The sequence below is a fragment of the Gorilla gorilla genome, chromosome 6 (assembly GCF_029281585.2).
Source record: "Gorilla gorilla gorilla isolate KB3781 chromosome 6, NHGRI_mGorGor1-v2.1_pri, whole genome shotgun sequence".
In the NCBI taxonomy this organism is placed as follows: domain Eukaryota; kingdom Metazoa; phylum Chordata; class Mammalia; order Primates; family Hominidae; genus Gorilla; species Gorilla gorilla.
This window is the reverse complement of record NC_073230.2, coordinates 148,866,186-148,887,421: the sequence shown is the minus strand read 5'-3', so window position 1 is coordinate 148,887,421 and position 21,236 is coordinate 148,866,186. Positions and strand designations below refer to the sequence as shown.

Here is a 21,236-nt window from a genome sequence, read left to right as displayed (position 1 = left end):
GCCCCCGCCCGCCGCCCCCCTCCGCCAGCAACTTTTGCGGAGCCCCCGCGCCCAGCCATGCTGAGCTGAGCCCCGCCGGCCCTGGCCGCGCGCTGCCCCCGGCTCCCGCCCCTCCGCGGACCCGCTCGGGGGCCGCGGCCGCTCGGCGCCTCGGCCTCGGCCGCTCCGCCCGCCCGGCCGCCCCGAGCCCCGAGCCCCGAGCCCCCCGCGCCGGGCCCGGGCGGCAGCGGCGGCGGCGGCGGCGGCGGCGCGCCCGGCCCCCTCCCCCGGCGCCGGCCACGGGAGGCGGTGATGCGGGCGCGGGCGGCCTCGGCTGCGCCGAGAGCGGAGACACAGGCTCAAGATGGCAGATTCCGACTGAGGCTGGGGGGGCCGAGCTCGCGCGCCGCTTTCCCGTCCCCGTTGCCATGAACCGCGGACACCCCGGCCCCGATGGCCCCCGTGTACGAAGGTAAGGGGCGCCCGGCCCCGCCGACCCCGCGCCCGCCGCCCTCCGCGGCCCCCGCAGCTTTGTTCTGCCCGCGGCCCCGCGCCCGCAGCCCCCGGCGCCCGCCCCAGCCCCCACCCGGGGCCCGAGGGGGCCGCGACCCCCTCCCTCGCCCGGAAGATGACCGGGACCCGGCGCCGGCAGGGTCCTGCTTCCAGGGCGGGGAGAGGGGCCGGGGGCGCAGGAGGGGAGGGGGCGTGTGCGAGGGTGGGCGGCTGCCCGGGGAGGGCAGGGACGCCGGGGAAGGCGGACCGGTGACTGTGCTTTTTATTTATTTGCGATAAATGAAGGTGATGCGGCTTAGCTTCCACCGCCCCCCCACATTACCTTTCGGAGCACCTCCTTTCCACTTCGCTCTCCGCCCCGCGCCCCTTCCCATTTCTTTCCGCGCCCACCCCACGCTCCTTTATTCTCCGCGAGCCTCCGATTTTGGGGGGGCTGTGGAATCGGAATGCACGGGGCTAGGTGGGGGGAGAGGAGAGAGATGAAAAGTCCGTGTCAGAGCCAGGCAGAACAATGAAATAGGCGAAAATCTCCCCGCATTAGCGTGTGGAAGGGGACGTGGACTTTGGGTTTTCCAGCCGGGGGAGCGGCGGAGACGTTTTTCTGGCTCGGTCTGGGTCGACCTGTGCTGTGCACCTTCACCTGGCATCGGGGTATTTTTCCCCATTTGACTGCCTTTAGCAAGAAAGAAAAGAACGCAAGGCAGAAAAGCAGTAGGTCTGCCTCGCACACTGTCTTTCGTTTCTCTTCAGTCCGTTCTGTCAGCTTCCAGCCAGAAAGCAACCCAGAATCAACTAAGTTTTTACACTTCGATGTGTTTTTGTGTGCTTGTAGTAGGAGAAATTTTAAACCCAAGTGTGTCTGATTTTTCAGTCGTTTCATCGTGTAAATGTTTGTCTCATGAAATCATTGAAATCGCAGCCTTCACATACTTTTAGCGTGGGTTCCCCTGGCTTTCTTTCGGTTTTGTTCAGATATTCTGTGGATGAAATCGCAAATGAGAGGGGACAGGGTTTGTGTGGCACAGAGGAGGGCACGAGGGGGGAATGTAATCCTCCTGTAAATCCGGAAAACAGTTGTGGCCAGTGAGACAGGGAAGGCATTAATAGTTTTATGTCTGTTATAAGAGGCTGATTAAAAAAAAAAAACTTATCTGAAAAGAAAATCTGTTATTAGTTTCAGGGCTCCAAATGAATTAGGTTTCTGGCCGGAATAAAGTTACCAGTCAGGCCCTGGATAACGAGGCTGTAAATAACCTATAGACTGTAAATATTTTTTTTCAGACTCTCTTAGAAACAAAGGGGCTGTTTAGAAGGCAACAGAGAGATGTTATTCCAGGGGCTTTCCTCTTTGATTCTGAAGAACACAAGGTCCCTTTAACCATTCGACAAAACAAAACGAAATTTCTGATCACTCCACCACACAGAATAGAACATGCCGGTGGACATGTGAACATGCGGGAGGACCCATGTCGGGCGTTCATTGTTCATCTGCGTCTACAGGAGGGGGCTACAGTCAATGCTCCCACTGTCTAGAGTGTTAAAATGAAACAATTTTCTCTTTATTAAGTACCTCCTTGAGACTCCCTCTGCTGGACACTCCCGGTGAGTTGAGAGAAGGAACTTGGCATTGAATTCAGAACTATAGTAAACGGCTGGTTTCCCTGTTACTAGGGACCGGGTATGTGAGTTGGGGTGTATTTTGTCAACTTTGTGGAAAGCCATCTTGGGAACTGCACTGTTCTCCTCCTTCACCTTTCATTTTAAATCCATATGGAATGTAGGCCATGCCCCCGAGGCTGAGACTTGGCTCTCCCCGTTCCTGCTACATTGTTCTTCCAGTTCCTTATGCCAGATAAAGAACTGCAGGTGTGTAGGGTGTTACGGTTTAAGAATAATCATGGATCTCAAAAGTCTCATGAACTGTTTTTATTTGCCAGCCTTCCTTCCCTGTCTCAGGTGACCTCCGCGGTGGCCTCTTTCAGCCCTCAGTTTCCCTCCATCTTGTCCATGTGCCCTCTTCATTGTTCCTGCACTGTGCACCCTTTTATTCCGGATGTTTCTCTGTGCACCTTTATAATTATTTTTCTAATCTTCCTCCCCATCCCACCTCAACTGGCCCACATCAGTCTGCCAAAAGCCCAGGCCTGGGTGTTTTTGAAAGAGATTGTTGGACATGCTCTAAAACAGACAGGTGACTTCTAGAATCAAGGATTAGGTTGCTAGGACCCGCATTCACTCACTATGATGAGTGTGCCAAGACTCTGATGACCTCCTTTCTCCCGCCGTGGTGACATCCTCTGGGTTCAGGAAACCTGATTTTTCCCCTGTCTCAATCAGAGCACATGGACTCCCTGTGTGCATGCTAAACGAGCAGAGCTTTTCCTGTAGATTTCTATAAGAAGAGGGATTCCTCGTGGGTTTTTGAGCTCCTAAAGAGTATGCATGATTCTTCTCAGGAAAAGTATAACGACACGAGAGGGAATTGTTTCAATGGGGTGCTGCTGCACCAAGTTGGAATACCAGGTGAAGGCCCAGATACATTAATGGAGCGTTCTGAACCGCCAGAGATTTAGACAGAAATGCTGTTTTTGAAACAAGGGGTATTTGATAATACCAATTAATGGGTGGCAAAGAGAATCAGTCTTCCAGGGCTTGCTTGAAGGATAGGTTTATAAATAGCATGTTAGTTTTTGGTGGTTTGGAACTGAACTTCTTATAAAAAGGTTTATTTTCTTTAGAAGGTTAAACATTTGCCTTGTGATTGTATTTCCTCCATCAACTTGCTTTGCGAGGCTTTTTCAATATCTAGTGCAAAGGCCAACCACCAAGGTCTCTGTTATGGGTTCTGAATGAGAGAAGCCTAAATTCCAAGTTATTTATGTTTTCCTCTCCCTGAGATATGCTGTGTTGATTACTATTGGCTTATGTAAAGGAACACTTCACAGACTTCCAAAAACTGTCTGCTGCAATTCATCATCAGATGGACCTGAAGATGCCTATCTACCAAGCTGTCTACCAAGAAATGAGATTCTGAATCATCTTGGGTTAGCAGAGTTTGATGATACATGCCCTAAAATATCTGTTCCTGTGTTTAGGTTTTATATTTTAAAAATGAGTAAGTATAAATGTTGCTTTTCTTCTCACCACATTTGAGTAGTGAGTAAGGTGCCTTAATTTTATCCTTGATTTCAGACAATGTGCTATGATACTTGAATCAGAGAAGCCTGAGTTTGAATCTAGTGATACAACTTTGGGCTTTATTGGACTGTGCAGGAACTCCATTAGAAACTAGTGCACGTAAAGTCCCTGGCTGTAGTAGGCATCTTCTCAGTGTGTGTTAAATCCCTCTATCTTCTGAGATGCTTACAGGCATGATGACTCCAGGGAAAGAATAACCCACAAATAGTTTAGAAAACCAATAATAGCAACATTTCAATTATTAATCTTCTGCGATTCCCTTTCCAGTTTGGGCACCAGCAACAATAAACCCCCTATAGCCATAGAAGAAAGAACCTTCTTTTTACCCCCTCTGTGACCTTTCCAGATTCTTTATTTGCATTGAGCTTCTGCTGGTTTCAGGTAGAGAATTTCTCTTCTATAGTGGCACTTTCTGTGCTACTTGAAAAATGTGGAAATAAACTGCTGGGGCAGAGTTTCAGGGGCTGCAGCTGTGCCTCTTGGAAAGTATCCCCAAGTATGAAAGATAACCTTTGCCGTTAACCAAGATCCATTCCTAAACAAGGCAGCAGGCTGGGCAAGGGAGCACCCAGAGGTGGTTCACCAAGAGCCTCCTCCAAGGGGAGGCTCCTCGCCCACCACAAGCCAGGGTCTGCCTCACCATGCATTAAACATCATTTTCCTACAAAAGACAATTTGGTGCTTTCTGTAAGTTACAGGGGCTCAGATTCTTTGTATTTTATGTTTTATATTTCTTCATCTCTCTCTCTCTCCCTTCCTCCCATAGAGACCAGTCTTGGGGAAACACCTTTGAGGTTTGTATGGAGCAAAGTAGTGATGATCAAGAGGGTGTGATATGTGAGCATTTCTTATTGTTCTCTGAACGTGTAATTCGCCCGTGCTTTCTGGTAGTCTTATTGATGACAATTCAAGGACTTTGGGTTGGTATCAAAGACGGGCTTCAGAATAATGGCAGCAGACTTTATATAACCACCGACGGGATGTGAACTTGAAAGGCCCAAACTCGCAAGAGTTCCATTTCATATGGCAATTCTCTTTTGGGGGAAAAAAGAAAAGAAAAACCTACAGTATAGGCAGATCTTTATTTTTCCTATAAAAGAAACCCAGATGCTTGAGGGTCACGGTGATCACTGTGACTTAGGCCATATTGACTTTGTGCTGTGCACCGCCCTGCACCCTTCACCCACATGAACTCACATGTTCCACCTCTTGACAGACGAGGGCCCATCTTTAATGCATTCATTCAGCAAACATTTATGCAGGACCTGCTGTGTGTCAAGCCCTGTGGCAGGTTCTGGGTTTGTCGAAATGACAAAATCTTAATCCTTGTCCTCGACTTTACAGGGTGGGGGAAGTGAAAGAAGCATAGACTCACTAGACCATGGGTCTGATTCAAGATGGAATTTTTTCTTCTTTTTTTTTTTAGTGGCAGTTCATACTTCTAACATGCCTATGTTTTCTTCAGCTAGAATGGGAAGACTTGGGTAGGCACAGTGGCTCATACCTGTAATCCCAGCACTTTGGGAGGCTGAGGCGGGTGGATCAGGAGTTCGAGACCAACCTGGCCAACATGGCGAAACCCCATCTCTACTAAAAATACAAAAAATATATATATATATATCTGGGCGTGGTGGTGGGTGCCTGTAATCCCAGCTACTTGGGTGGCTGAGGCAGGAGAATTGCTTGAACCCAGGAGGCGGAGGTTGCAGTGAGCTGAGATTGTGCCATTGCACTCCAGCCTGGGCAATGGAGCGAGAGTCTTTCTCAATAAATAAATAAAGAATGGGAAGACCCCATTTTCCTATCTCTCTTGATGTGTTTTCTTTACGTAGACTCAAAAAAGTGTTTCTGAGTGTAGAAAATACTCATTACAAGCTGTCTTAGAAATGTCCATAAATATTACTGTCTCTAACTTGCAGAAGATCCTGTCTTCTTCTATTTGTTACTTAAATTTTATATCCCTGCCAGTGCAAATACGTTTCTTATTTGCACAAGTTCTCAGAGATTTTCGTTTCCTATATTTGGTGTGTCGTAGGCTTTGTTGCGAGTGGACTCTTGCATCATATGTGGCTGTTGGAGAATTGATTCCCAGCCTTTTCGCCTGGCTGAGACCTTGTATTCCAGGTAGTTGTGTGGCACTTGGTGGTGGGGATATAGATCGGGCTGTCACTCCAAAGCATTCAGTGGCTACTTACCCAGAGCAGATCATTCAGGGAATTGTGGAAAAAGAAAAGCCTGACCTAGCTTCAGGGGCATAGAGCCCCAGAGCAGAAGACCTTGACAGAGATATAGTTCACCCCCATCTTCAGGAAGGTGAATGTCTGTGACTTGAAATTGTCAGTTCCTTATTTATTTAATTATTTTTTCCAGGAAAGGGCAGTTGGAACTCCCTGAGTGACCAATTCCAGTATTCTATTAACCTGATTGTCAAGAAATTCCTGGGCCTGGCTGAAATCTCGCCTGCTGTCATTCAAACTTGTTTTCTTTTACTCAATTCCTTTCTCTAAAACCTTTCATATACTTAAAGATAATAACTGGGTCTCTTTCGCTTTTTCCTTACAGAGCCTGTTTTGTGTCACTGAAAGCATCTCCTTTCTCTCTTCTGAACTCTCTCTAGTTTCTCCCTATTTAAAAAAATGGTGGCAGTTAAAACTGAATACAGCTCTTTAATAATGTTCTCATTAGTACCGCATATAAGAGAAAAACGACTTCAGGCTTCTTGCATCATCGTGAACCCCTGGAGGGCAGGAACCATGTCTGATTCATCTTTGTATCCCCTACAATAGCCGTGCAGTTCCTTAAACCTAGTAGGCGCTTCATAAATATTTGTGGAATTGACTGTTCCTTTTAATGCATCTAAGTTATAACTTACGCAGCCCTGGATTGGTGACTCATCTGTAGCTCGCATTCATTTCGGCCGTCTTTATTTTTCTTGTACTTGTATCTCGCATCCCTCACCCCAACAAAGCCACCTTCTGCTTGACTCCACTGATCACTTTGCATTTCACCCCTCAACTTCCAACTCTTTAGAATCTTGCTTAATTATCTCCCGTAGATCTGACAAACAGAATGCAGAGGCCATAAGTATAAAAACTTGAACTACACTTGAAAGAAGAGCAAGCACACGGAAGAATCTTGATGATTCAGAGCAGTGTCAGGTCATCCTCATTTAGAAGGGACCGTTTGTCAAATTAGTTATAGATTCTGAGTCAACTAAAGCCATACCTGTTTTACTAGGTTCTCCAAGGTGAGTGAGCTAGGTGTTTATGAGAGTGGTTACAAGTCAGACTTTCAGAGGGTAGTCCTCCCTCTCTTTGGTTTAAAGCCAATGGAAAAGGCAAAAGATGTAATGAACGACATCACTGCAGCTTGTGTTTTTTCTGACAGATATCTTTGCCCTTAGAAAGCAAGCTAGTAAAATCATTGCCAAAAAAAAAAAGGCAGAAAACCTTTAAAACTCCAAAATATCTTTGTGGTTTTATAGCCACTTATTTCTGAATACAGCATTGAACAAATTTGTAATGTTTTTGAAAGTAGTCTGTTTTAACAATTCTTGCCTAAGTACTTTTGCCTTAGTAGGTTCTGATCAATTAAATGCCACTGTGTTTAAGCAGAATTAAGATTGATCAATTCTTCTGCATGTGTTAATGCTGTCGACTATATAAAAACCTTTGTCACAAAAAGAATGCAGCCTAGTATGTGAGTGGACGAGGGTATTTTTCCTCCAGGTGGTTCTGTCCATCCGCAGTGAGAGATCACCATAGAACCTTCCATGACATTGACTACGAAAGCACTTCTGGCTTCACACAGTCACAGATTTGCATCTTGAAGAACAAAGGGTTTGTTGTGTATTTTTACCATTTTCCTTCATACTAATATTTCCCTGTTGATTCAACCTATGGAATCATTATTCCCAAGTAAAATCATTCGTCCAAGAGCTTATGATAAGAAGCCAGCTCTATACAATATAGAACTTATAGTTTCATAGCATTAAGGAAGCAAATTTTAATGGTGTTTGTGCCTGGATTTCTGTTAAAAGTCACAGGGTTATAATGCCGAGGTTGTGAGTATTAAATTAAAAAATTTTAAAAAGTCACAGGGCAGGGAGATTTGGAAAACTCCAGCTTATTGCCGATTGTGGAAATGTGTTCTTTTAAAATTTGTTTATTTTGTATCTAATGAAAGATTTATAGGGCTCTGACAAAAACCAGCAAGTACGTTTTTGAAACTGTACAGAAAGACAGCAAGTTACACCTTCCTGAATTCTGTGTCACGGCATCTACTCACCAGAATCTGAGTGGATAGCAGGGACTTCTGGAGGATAGTAAGTGTCAGGGGAACTCGTGACAGGGAGAAGGAGCACCAAGAGAGAATGCACATGTGCTTTCGGCCTTTTCCCCTGAACCACTCACCTCTGCAGCTCCAGCACAGTGTCATTACTATAATTCATTAAGTGCGACCTGTACCATCAGGAAAAGATTCATCAGTTTCATTATGTTCTGTTAACTGAGCCTGGGAAGTTCTCTAATGTATTACAGAAATGCTTCCACTCGCCAGTGGTTAAAGAAATTCTTTCATTTGCTTGTTACAGTGACTTACTCCAAAGAGGGTTTAAGGCTGCTTAAATGGTTAAGTTTCTGGTAGAGAGGGAAATTAATTTATGTAGATCAATTTTGTGGATAGCTTCTTTCCAAGGATGTCGGATAAATGAGGTATTCCTATAGAAAGAGACAACAGCAACAGGCAAAGCTCTGGTGTTGGCTTAACAAGGTGAATAAGCAGAGTGCATAATGGAATTCATTTGCAATGTAATTTTTGCTTGGCTGGAGTGGTAAGCACAAAATAGACTAGCAGATGAGAATGGTAAGTGTTTGGGATCAGTTGTTAAAAGGTTTAAAAGGGGTTCTAATTCAAGTGACATTTTGTGGTGTGGAGAAGGGGACCGATATTATCAGAATGATACTTGAACAAGGTAATTTTTACTGGCCTAGGTATAATAGAAGGAACCAGACAGCCAGGGGTGGGCCATGCTGGTAGGCCTTGTGGTGCAGTGGAAGGCACTGCGGCCGTGGAGATGGAGGTGGGCCATGCTGGTAGGCCTTGTGATGCAGTGGAAGGCACTGCGGCCGTGGAGATGGAGGTGGGCCATGCTGGGAGGCCTTGCTGCGGCCGTGGAGTTGGGGCAGGGCTGCTGTTGGGGTGGTGCAGGAGAACACGCATCGAGCACTTGTCGGATTGCCTGGTCCAGAGGTTCAATAAATGTTGGTTTCTTTTTGCTTTCCTCCCCACACCTTATGGCAGTGATCTAGGATCAGGAAAACTTGCTGGCATTGGCAATACCATGATGTTCTGTTTTTCTAAAGAATCTCTTTTGGTAGGCTCACTCGCATTTCACAGAATCTGACTGGGTCATAGTATAACCCTGGTGGGGTCTTCATGCATTAATATTCCGTCTTTGACACATGAGCATCTGAGGCCAGAGCAATGAAGAGGCTGTTCCAATGTTATGTGTGCTGGGGGAGCAGAGCTAGGGCTGTTCCTCTCCCTTCCCCTGTAGCAGTGTGCACAGAAGCTCCAGAACACTCCAGAATGCCGAGTGGAGCTTTGCTAGGCTGCACTGCCAGGTGGGGCTCCAGGTATAGTGGTTCCTACCAGGCTGTCAGAGCCACTTCCTTTTTCCCCAGAGGCATACGGAAGCTCCTGAGTTCTGGTTCTTCTGGTCCCCTTGCAGCCCACAGTGCTGCACTAAGCCCCTCCTGCAGGGAGTGTTTCCCTCTGTCCCAAGGAAAGCAAGGCCACAGTGCCCTCAGTGGTTCCTTGTGTTTCCCTGAGAAAGTTCACAGCTTGTCACCATGAGCTACTTAATAACAACAACAACAAAAATCACAGGAGAGAAGTCAGTACAATCATGATGAGTTTCACAGAACCTCAAAGCACTTTTAAGTCATTAAGCAGCTTTAAAAAAAAACTGATTTCCCAAGGTACAGTTTAAAGTCATTTTCTCTTTGACATCACCAAAACTTGAGCCCTGCCTCTTGTTTCCAGGCATGACAGTCTGACCTCAGATAGGGTCCTGTTGTTGTAGTCTCTGTCTGGGGCTACTCCCCACCTGCCTGGGAAGCATTTCAGTCCAGATGAGCAGCATTTGAAATTAGTTGAACACTCAGACTTTCACGGTTATAAGACACAAACTAGGGAGTGAGCTTGCCCTGACATTTGTGGGTCTTGGGTCAAGAGTGTGAAGCGAGGCCCCCAGTCTGTAATCCACCCAATTCTCTCTCTACTCCTGGTCTGTGTGTCCAAGCTGCGACCACTCCCACCTCCCCTTGGAACTGGAGTGCCTCTTGCCCACCTTCCAGGTCTACATGTACACCCACAGGCCCTGGGAAAGGGCCTGGAAGCAGGCATGAAGCCTTTTGGTCAGGGAATCTCATGGCCCCAGGGACCCAGAGCCTGGTCTTGAAGAAGAGGGTGGGTGCTCAGCCTATGAATGGGCACAGCCCCTGTGGGGAGGGGTGAGCTTGGGCCTTGACCCAATGAGGTTCAGGGCTTGAGCCCTTGTTGCCCTGTCCTAAAGGCAGTACTGATAAGGGGACACCTTGCTTCAAAAACTGAAGCAACAAAGGCAACTTGAAATGTTTCCTGTTTATATGGCTGGTGGTTGCATTTCTGCATCCTCTGCTCTCCTTTTCCTCCTCAACCTTGGTCTCATACATATGATTGCTTCCTAAAGCAAAGTTGATGAAACTGACCCATTTCCTGTTGCTTGCCAAAGTAGTTCAGTAACCAGTATGTTCCTTCTGCTGGTGAAACCTGACAGAGAACCTGGTAATTCTGACAGCTGTTATGTTTTGTGGGTTTCAGCCACTGACTTCCATGGCCTCTCCTACCATCCTTCTTTGATAGCGTCTCTCCTCTCTGCTTCCACCTATTTATTTTTTCCCACTTGTCTACCCACAGAGCCAGGCTCCCTTACCTACCTGTTTATTCTTTGTGTGTTCCTTGAGCGTGTATTTGCCTTGTTTTACTTGCAGGTGTGAAGGTCTAAGTGGATGTACACACAGAACCTTCTTTGGGGTGTATTTGTGTAAGGGACTGTCTGGAAGAAGTGGTTCTTCAACCTTTTTGCCCTTCAGTCTCTGGAGGGCTTGTTACAACAGATTGCTGGGTTTCACCCCCAGTCTCTAATTCAGTAGTTCTGTGGTAGGCTTGAGCATTTGCATTTCCAGTTGAGGACCATTGTTTTGGAAGAGTACATTCAGAACAAAAAGTCAGAAATATTTAGAATCAGATGGTGGTTGTTTTGGTGAAAGCTTTTCTTGGATGTGAGAGAGTCAGGGACCTGGCCTTAGCATTCTTCGCAATTGTACTGCCTTTTGTGGCTGTGACTTCCAGAAGCCATAGGCACGTGCAGATCCAGCCTCTGGCCTTCCTCTCCTCTCACCTGCCTTCACATCTTCTCAGGGAAGGTCACAAAGTGCAGGAGCCACTTTCTCTTGTTCATTCAGAGCCAGCTGGTCTGTGTAGTTCATCCAGTTTGGTCTTGGGGCCCCAGAATAAAATGGGCCAAATATCATCCTCACAATAGTAATACACTATTATTAACTAGTATTTAAGAGCTCTATGATTTTCTCCATTTACAGAAGAGGAAATTGAGGCTTAGAGATATGAAATAATGTATGCAAGGACTCATAACAAGTAATTGGTAGAGTCAGAGTTTGAACCTCAGTCCACTTGTCGCCAGCGCATGCCCTTATCTTCACTGGCAGGCCACCCTGCTTCTTGCACGTAAGTTAGAGTGATCCATGCCATGTAGAAGACTGACTCCAGTGAGAAGGATCTGGGATCCTCCTTGGAAAAGAGGCAATCAAGCTGGAGACCGAAGGTGCTAACACAGATTTCTGTGATACTCTTGTTCCATTTGTCCTGTTCATCAAACAGGATCAAGTGAGGTGGTGAATGTACAGCACTTGGACCTGTGGCTGGCATGTAGGAATGTGGTAGAGGGCAGCCAAGCCACGAGTCCCCTTTGAGAGCAAAACATATCAAATATTCAGGAATACTCTTACTGAGACCTCTAAGGAAAAACATGTTATGGGAAGATGATCATAACAGCTAATACTTACCGCACACTTGCTATTGCCAGCTCTGCGCTAAGATTTTACATGTGTGAATTCATTGAATCCCTGTAGTAACACTCAAAAGAGGTTCCACTTCCACAGCATTACACAGAGGCACAGGCAGGTGAGGCAGCTCCTGAGTGCAGAGATGGGATCGACTCCAGGCAGTCTGAGTCCAGAGCTGACTCCTGACCACCAGCTGCACAGTAGAGACTCTTCCTCATCCCTCCTAGATGAGAGAGGGAAACTTGTAAATACATTGGTTCTTCTCCAAGTATAAATGGTCTTTGTTTTCATCAAAATCTGGATAAGTATTTTAAAACTTGAGAGACCAATTTCTGTTGCTTTTCTTAAAAGATAGGTGGTAGGACATAGGTTAGGCGTGGACCATAAGAGTGGTGAAGGGGTTAGCTCTATCCAGTGTCAAACCATAACGCTTCAAATTTGGGACAAAATTTGACAGACCCATCCATGGGGCAGAAGGGGGGAGGCAGATTTCAGGTTCCATAGTCTGTGAGCATTTAACAGAAGATGGAGGAGGTGCCGTGAGGCCATGGGGAAAGGAAGGCTGATTACCTGAATGGGAATGGGACTATATGAGAGCAATCTGAAAAATCTCAGTGGGTATCATCACCTCACATCATTACACCAGTGTAAATTCTCCCTGATTAAAATGTGAAGTTTGACAAAAATATGTTCAAAATACATTCAGTGTTCTGGGGACTCTCCTAGGTGCCAAGTGTACAGCATTGAGCAAAGCAGATAAAACTCCTGCCCTGAAGCAGCTTGCGTTTTAGCAGATAAAGGCAAATATTCCACTTTTTTACAAAGCTTTTTACAAAAACTTGAAGGAAATGGAAGTGGATATTTATTAAACCTCTGGAGGAGTTGAAATTTCTAAGATTAGAAGCTATAGATGAACTCACAGAGGAAAATATTATTAGTCTTGTCAGCATAAACATTTCCCAAATGTTAAGGTTATTTACTATCATGAGTTATTCCTCAGTGTAATTCTATGTAACATTGAGGTTTGTCTAGATGTTAGGATAGGTCCTCCAAAGTAGATATACTAGGTCAAGGGATTTGAACATCTGTTGGGTTCTAGATACATCACCAGGTTAATTTCCTTGCCAAAGTTTAATTTTTTTTTTTTTTTTTTTGAGACAGAGTCTCGCTCTGCCATCTAGACTGGAGTGTAGTGGCATGATCTCAGCTCACTGTAACCTCTGCCTCCTGGGTTCAAGTGATTCTCCTGCCTCAACTTCCTGATTAGCTGGGATTAAAAGCACCCGCCACCACGCCCGGCTAATTTTTGTATTTTTAGTAGAGACAACCTTTCACCATGTTGGCCAGGCTGGTCTCAAATTCCTGACCTCATGATCCACCTGCCTCAGCCTCCCAAAGTGCTGGGATTACAGGCGTGAGCCACCACACCAAGCCTAAAGTATAATACTTTTATATTAAACAAATCAAACCACCAAGATGAAAAATTGAGTTAACCCACCTGTTTGTCTGGGTGCTGCTCTCAGGCCTGGGCCCTGCTGTCATTCTACCTCTCTCGCCAGGTGACGTATCATTCCCAGGTTTTCAATGCTCCCTCCATCTGTTAGGGACTCCTAAAGTTGTATCTTTACCTAGACTTCTTTTTTGAGCTCCAGAGTCATAAAGCCATCAAGCTACTGGACTTCTCTCTTTGGATATCTCATCCTTAACACATCCGAAGGAAACATCTTGGTCAACCCCCTGAAATATACTCCTGTTCTGGAATTCTTTATTTCCATAAATGGCACCTTCTGTCACCCAGTAGTTCACATCAGAAACCCAGAGTCATCCTTGACTTTGTTTTACTTAACATTTAATCCATCACCAAATTGTATTGATTTTTGCCTCCCAGGTGTAGCCATTCTCATCATTCGCCATAGCTGTGTTCTCTAAAGTCGCCAGGAACACTGAATTAGTGAATACTGAATCATTACTCCTAAGGGAGATACAGAGTTAGGTTCCTGTGAGCCTCTGGTCATATTTCCATTGACTGATCAATACGTAGTATCAGTTTCGTTGGTGTAATAATGTTGTATGTTGGTAGATGTTGTACATTGGTATAGCATTACATATGTTGGTGTGATGATGTTTTATGTGTGTTTCTGTTTAAACATATATTTTAGCGTATAGTTTTGATTAACATCAAACTCATGCCCAACAGCACTATAACTCATGCCTGAACGAGCTTATCTAACACATGCGTTTCTCATAAGGCACATCACAGTCTTCTTGTGCTTAGGAGCACTAAGCAGCACTTTAGTACTGTGCTTGGGGACCATTTAAACAGCAAAATCACCAACAAAACACATCAAAATGCAAAAAAAATGTGGCACTATATAGACAGTTGAAAGGGTACTTGTTTATAGTATAAGAGCTGAAACAGGAAGGCAGAGTGTCACCATTGTGGAGCTCAGCTGGGAATGTGTGTGTTGACCAGCGCAACTTTTTTGCTGCTCTGCGCATGCGCAGGCATGACCAAAAGTGCCGAGTATTGACTTTGGGGTTACAAACACCTTTTAGTGAGTAGGTGAATTTGCAAATGTGGAATCCAGGAATAATGACGACAGACTGTTTATCGTGAAGCCATCCATTTCTGTCTCCACTGCCATCCCTTGTCTGGGGGTTGGCAAACTTTTTCTGTAAAGGTCCACGTGGTGCATATTTGAGGCTTTGCAGGCCATCTGGTCTCTGCCGCCGTTACCGAAGTTGTAGAGTGAAAGCTGCACAGACAATACATACACGAGTCATGTGGTTGGGGGTGGGGTGGGGTTGGGGGGGGGGGCCGTGTTCCAGCAAAATCTTACTCTTAAAAGCAGACTTGGGTTTGAATTTGGTGTCCAGTCTGTAGTTTGGATCCCCGTAGCTATCCTAAGCCACCATAATGTCTCATCTGGACTGGCTTCCTGACTTGTCCCTCCATGCCTGTTCTTGACCTTCCCCAGCCAGTTTCCCATAGTGATATGAAGTGCACATTAGATCCTGTCACTATCGCACTTCAGTTGTCCAACTGCTTTCCATCACACTTGGAAGAAAATCCTGAATCCTGAACAGCATGGGTCACAGCACAGTCCCGGCTTGCTTCTCTGATCTCCCTGGACACCAGTCTTCCCCTCTGTTTCCCCATCCTGGCCTCTTTCAGTTCTGTGACTGTTCCCAGCTGTTTCCTGCTTCAGCACCCTTTCCCATACAACAATCTTCCCTTCCTGGAATGTTCTCCTGCCTGGCAGCCTGGTTAATTCATGCTCACTCTGTGGTCACACCTCAAATGTCACTTCCTCCAGGAGGCTTTCCCTCATCCTCCAGTGTAAATCAGATTCCCCTCTTCTCATCTCAGAGCACCCTCTTCTTTTCCTTCATGACACTTAACAATTTTCATGAACCCGCTTATTTGGGCATATTTGTTTTCCACCTGCCTTCCCCATTAGGCTGCAAGCTCCATGAAGATAGAAACCCATCTGTGGTTGTCTCTGTGTTCTCTACCCCGTTACCATCACGCACATTATAGACACTTCTGAAAACTTGGCAAATCAGTGAATGATTGTACAACATGCTTTTGTTCATACAGATTTTTGTATGAAACTGCAATCGAGGAAATTGCCACCCTTTTAGAGTGTATAGTATATCTTCAAAAATTGACAGTGATGATTAAAAGCAAAAGACATCTTGATAGGTGAGTTTGTAAATGGGTGTGCACGTGTATCCGTATTGTCAAAGGGTGATTCTGAGACAGACACTCTGCGAACGGGTATATCTGGTGTGAAGTTTTCTCCCTGGGACTTGAGTGCTGCATTCAATCCTGCTGGTCTCACTTTTCCCCTAGAGCTTTGGAACTTTGCTGGTAACATTTTCACATGAGGAAGTGGAGGTAAAGTTTGCTTGAGGAGGCATTTCAGCACCCCTCTTAAAAATTGACTTTGCTCTTGTTTCTTCTCTCAAACCATCACCTCATCTCTCTTAGACTTTGTCGGTGCTAGTTGTTGTTCTTTCTACAGTGTTGCCACCATCTGGGGAAGAAATCTTTGATTTGTCAGAGAATCATCTAAGCAATGAAGTTCCAACTTGGGGGTTGTTCCCAAGTCATTCCAGGAATCCTCCATGCCACTGATGGACAGGCACTTAGCATATTTTAGAAAGGTAACAGATCATTTCTAAGATGACCTTCTGTAGATTAGTAGTGAAACCTAAAGCCTTATGTAACTGCTTTTTTATGTATTTAGTACAGAAATAACATTTTCTAATTAAAGGAAATTAGAAAATAAAGGCAAGCAAAACACTCCACATACACGCAGTTAGTCTCTCTCTCTCTCTCTCTCTCTCTCTGTCCAGAAATGACCACTGTTACATCTCTTAGGTCTTTTTGTATGCATAGATGTGTGCACTTTTTTTTAACCAAAATGATGTATTACTGTTTTATTATCTGCTTTTTTTGGATGACAATCTCCAACTTTGTATTTCAATAAAGTTCATCTCATTTAATACCTTGTTTCTATTCCGATTTCCATAACTGGCCCTCAAATACCCTTCGAGGCTGGTTTGTCGAAATCACCATCTAATCGAGTATCATGCCCTGTGTCTGGTTGTAACTTCCTTTTAGTCTCTTAATCCAGCACAGTCTCTTATTGAAGCAGCAGACCAGTTGCTGGTCTTGCCTCCAGAACCTCTGACCTGCTAGAGTGTGAGGTTGCTTCTTTATGGTTAGGCTTATTTCTCCATCCTCTGATTTCCTATATGGAAAAGCTTGCAGGATTCAAGTTGTTTTTGACTAGACCTCACCAGAGCTAATTCAGTGTGCTTCACTCACTGTTACTAAAAAGGCCCACTACTGGGGATGCTGAGATTGACCCCTGGTCTAGGGCTGTGACAGCCTGAACCCACCATCGTCCAGTTACACTTTCCCCCTAGAGACCAGCGAGTGACTTGTGTGGTATAACTTTGCATACAAATCGTTTACTTAACGGTTTTGTACCCAGTGGTCATTCTTGCCTGAACCATACCTTCCTTGGGTTTTGGGAAATGTTTCTGTAATTCTTTCATTTCTTCTATAAAGTAGAGCTTTCCTGTACTGCCTGGGGCCGTCTGGTTACCCTGACACATGGTTCCCACTGGAAAGGCAGGATCTGTGCTAATGCTTTCCCTTTCCCCATTAACTTTCACAGTAAGGAGTTTAATAACCACTTCACGTAGTAACACGTGGTTTTTTTCTGTCTTTCTAACATTATACATTCATGGATTTTTATCGATCTGGTGTGTTCTAATCATTACTCTTTTGTTACAACTTTTAGGCAGTGAGACCCCTTCAGCTAGGTCCTGTGACCTTTTGACAGAACTTCTATAATCTTGAAAAGTTGTGTTCATTCATGGCACAAATGCCCCAAGCTCATCTTGTACTTTTCAGTGGTATGGGACAATAGTATTAGAGAGTACAATCAGGGTATTGGGGGTGGTTATTGGTACAGAGGTGACTTGTTTCTAGAGAACTTCAGTGGACAAAGCTGGAAAATACATACTGTTAAAATTTAAGAGTTCAGGTGGACATGTCCAGTTTAGTTTTAAAATCCTTATGCTCTCACTTTCCTTAGTAATTATTTTAACTCCCTTTTTCTGGTATGGAAAAATCTTTATTTTTTCTTTAACCTATAAATGTAAAGAATGTAGTTTTGAAATACCAATATTTATATTATTACCGATATGAAACTACAGAGGAAAGTTTAATACTTCTTTGTAATTTTTGTTTTGTTCTTAAAATGCATTCCACTAAGGGTATGTATTAAAAATACTGTGTTCTAAAATTCCTAAAAATAAATTCTTCCTCAGAGAGTATGTCACCCAGTTTGATGTATGGTTAGGCTCATATCATTCAGTTTCTTTTCAGTTTAGGACATTTTGAATGGAGCTTTTTTAAGATGGGTAATGCATTACATGGCTGAAGGGTCAAAACTATGTAGATGTGGGCTGGGTGCGGTGGCTCACGCCTGTAATACCAGCACTTTGGGAGGCCGAGGTGGGCGGATGATGAGGTCAGGAGATCGAGACCATCCTGGCTAACATGGTGAAACACCGTCTCTACTAAAAAATACAAAAAAAATTAGCTGGGCATGGTGGCGGGTGCCTGTAGTCCCAGCTACTCGGGAGGCTGAGGCAGGAGAATGGCATGAACCCGGGAGGTGGAGCTTGCAGTGGGTCAAGATCATGCCACTGCACTCCAGCCTGGGCGACAGAGCAAGACTCTGTCTCAGAAAAAAAAAAAAAAACAACTAGGTAGATGTTTAATCTAGATGATGGGTATGTGAAAAATTGTTAAATCATTCTCTCTACATTTCTTTTGATATTGGAAAGTTAAAATAATTAAACAATATAGAGAAGTATATACAATGAAGTCTTAACCTGTGAACTTTGTTTTTTTCTTTTTTATTATTTCTGTTTTGCAGATGAGCCCCATGCACTTTGTTCCCTCGTAGATAACCATTTTTCTTAGTATCTCGCTTAACCCTTGAGTCTTTCATTTTTAGAGGTTCTAGTGTGTGTATGGGTGTGTTCTTATTCCCTTACACAAAGGATAACATAACACATACAGTCTGTTGTTCTACGTCTTAACTTTTTTCTCTTAATAATACATTCTGGAACTCTGCATATTTGTACATAGAGATTATCTTCAGTCTTTTTTATAACCTTAGAGTACTCTATTTTGTTGATGTGTGATGATGGCCCAACAACATAATCTTGGATTGTGTCTAATCCTCTGTCTTTTCAAATCACCTGTAATAGATAACCTTGTAGACATGTCATTTAATACTTTTGTAGGTGCATCTGTGAAATGAAATCCTAGAAATGGGATTATATAGTCAAGGGACAGATACATCTGTCATTTTTCAAAGTTATTGACAAATTCTTCCTGTAGGGTTTAGACCGTATTTTACTCATGCAAGCAGTATGTGAAAGTGCCTGTTTCCCTAGAACATCACCCGTGGAATCTGTTGTCAAACTTTTGGATTTTTGCTGGTAGGTGAGAAATGGTATTTTGTTATAGCTTTAATTTATATTTCTTTTATTATAAGTGAGGTTGATCATATTTTCATGTATTTAAATGTCATTTTGTGTTTATTTTTATGTGGAGTGTGTTTTGAATTTCAGACATTTTCCCACTATGTTGTTGGTCTTTTTCTTCTTTATTCTGAAAGCTCTTTATGTATAGTCTTTGCTATGAGTTGCATTTTTTTTCCAGTTGATCATGCATGTTTTGATTTACTTAGTGGTGATGGTTTGCCCTTTGGAAGTCTCTTTCATTTTATGTAGTCAAATTTATTTTTTTTATGGCTTCTGTATTTTTAGTCAAAGTTGGAGAGGCTTTGCCTGTCTCATATTTTTCAGTTCCTTTGGGTACTTTTGTAATTCTACTTTTTTCTGTTTACATCTTGGTACGTTTGGTGTTTCTTCTAGAGCGGCAGTTCCCAGCCTTTTTGGCCCCGGGGACTGGTTTCGTGGAAGACAATTTTTCCATGGACTGGGGGCGGGGGTGGTTTCAGGATGAAACCATTCCACCTCAGATCATCAGGCATTAGTTAGATTCTCATAATGAGCGCACAATCTGGATCCCTCGCATGCGCAGTTCACAATAGGGTTCATGCTTCTGTGAGAATCTGATGCCACTGCTGATCTGACAGGAGGCAGAGCTCAGCCGGTAATGCTCACTCACCTGCCACTCACCTCCTGCTGTGTGGCCTGGTTCCTAACAGGCCAGAACTGGTACCAGTCTGCGGCCGGGCCAGGGCGGGGTGGGGAGTGGTTGGGGACCCCTGTTTTAGAGTATGTTCTGAGGCTTGGATGCAACTTTATATTTTTTCAATACTCAATTGTCCCAACATTATTTGTTTAAAAGTTTGTATTTTTCCCATAGTATCATAATCCCTACTTTATCATTTACCAAATTCCTATAGGTCTGGGAGTCTATTTCTGGACTCTATGTTTTTCCATGGGTTGATCTGTTGTTAATGATTGAAATTTATATCATCTTTTCATATCTGAAAAGACTAGTTCTCCCTCATTGCTCTTCCCCTTCAGCCTTGTCCTGGCTATTCTCCATGTTTGTTATTCCATATGAACTTTAGACCCAACATTCTTGATTCCAGAAAAAAAGCCTGTTGGTATTTCCATTGGGATCACATTAAATTTATAAATTTCTTAGGAGGAATTAACATCTTTACAAGGTTGAGTCTTCCCGTTTTCTATGTGTTTTCTATGTGTTCTTTTTTTGTGTGTACTTTAGTAATGTATAAAAGTTTTCTGTATATAGGTTGTATACATGTTTTAAGTTAATCCTTGTAAATAATATCTTTCATTATCTCCTCTTGTTTGCATATGAGGACTATTTATTTCCTCATGTATTTTTGACAGCTTTATTGAGATATAATTCACGTAATTTACCCATTCAAAGTGTATAGTTCGGTGGTTTTTAGGATATTCACAAATTGTGCAACCATCACTACTATCTAATTTTACAACATTTTTGTCACCCCAAAAAGAAACTCTGTACCCATTAGCAGTCATTCCCCCTTCTCAACCTCCCCCAGCCCCTGGAAACCACTAGTCAAATTTCTATTCAAGACGTTTTCTATAAATGGAATCATGCAATACATGGGCTTTTGCAGCTGGCTTCTTTCACTTAGCTTGTTATCAAGGTTCATCCATGTTGTCGCATGCCTTTTTTAGGATAGCCATCCTTGTGAGTGTGAAGGGTACCACTGTGGCTCAGATTTGCTGATTTCTATATATATTTAGTTCTCTTTTGTGAGATTTCATGAGTGCAGGAGGCTGGCTTTCAATTCCAGATCCCCAGTGCCTTCCAAAGTGTCTGGCAAATATTTGGTACTCAATAAATGCTTATTGAATGAATGCTTTGATTTAGTATACTTCTAGGCCACCTCTACATTTTAAAGTTAAAATGTAGTTTGGCATATATAAATTAATTTTTATCTTTTCCTAGGTGAAACATAATTAGAGGGTGAGTTTTTCCTCTGGGAAAGCCTGGTAAAAGCAGTTTTGACTGATATGTGGTTTGTGCTGGTCAATATTCCTTTTCCTTACATTAAAACGAATGATTGAGAGTTGCTGGTACATATGTCTAAGTGTCTGTGTCTCATCTTTTCAGGAGGATGATTTTTAGCTCTAGATTCTAATTGTTATTGAAAACTACTTAGTAATATGTATAAGATAGAGGTGAGAAATTAGGTAAAGTTCTGGGCCTGGGAAAAGGGAGTTTTGAACGAGATGGATCAGTTCATATGTATTTTACAAGTTCTAGGTTTACCAAGGGCTGTGTTCCAGAACTTCTTTTGTAAGCTAGTTGTGTGGACATATCACAATTAACAATAAAGTGCTATCAGCTAA

The 21,236-nt window shown here is 43.8% G+C and overlaps 1 protein-coding gene across 4 annotated transcripts in view; it reads left to right on the top strand.

Annotated features, from left to right (window-relative positions):
• The first annotated feature begins 41 nt into the window (after positions 1-41).
• The window catches only part of HIPK2 (homeodomain interacting protein kinase 2), a 217,499-nt gene continuing 196,304 nt past the window's right edge, over positions 42-21,236 (top strand). For 2 of the 4 annotated variants that reach the window (XM_031013363.3, XM_031013360.3), the window contains exon 1: positions 43-451. In XM_031013363.3, coding sequence (XP_030869223.1) covers positions 433-451 — 19 coding nt within the window. In that variant the 5' untranslated portion in view covers positions 43-432. Of the gene's footprint in view, positions 452-21,236 lie in introns of all 4 variants that reach the window. The other 2 variants (XM_031013361.3, XM_031013362.3) reach the window with 2 other exon arrangements.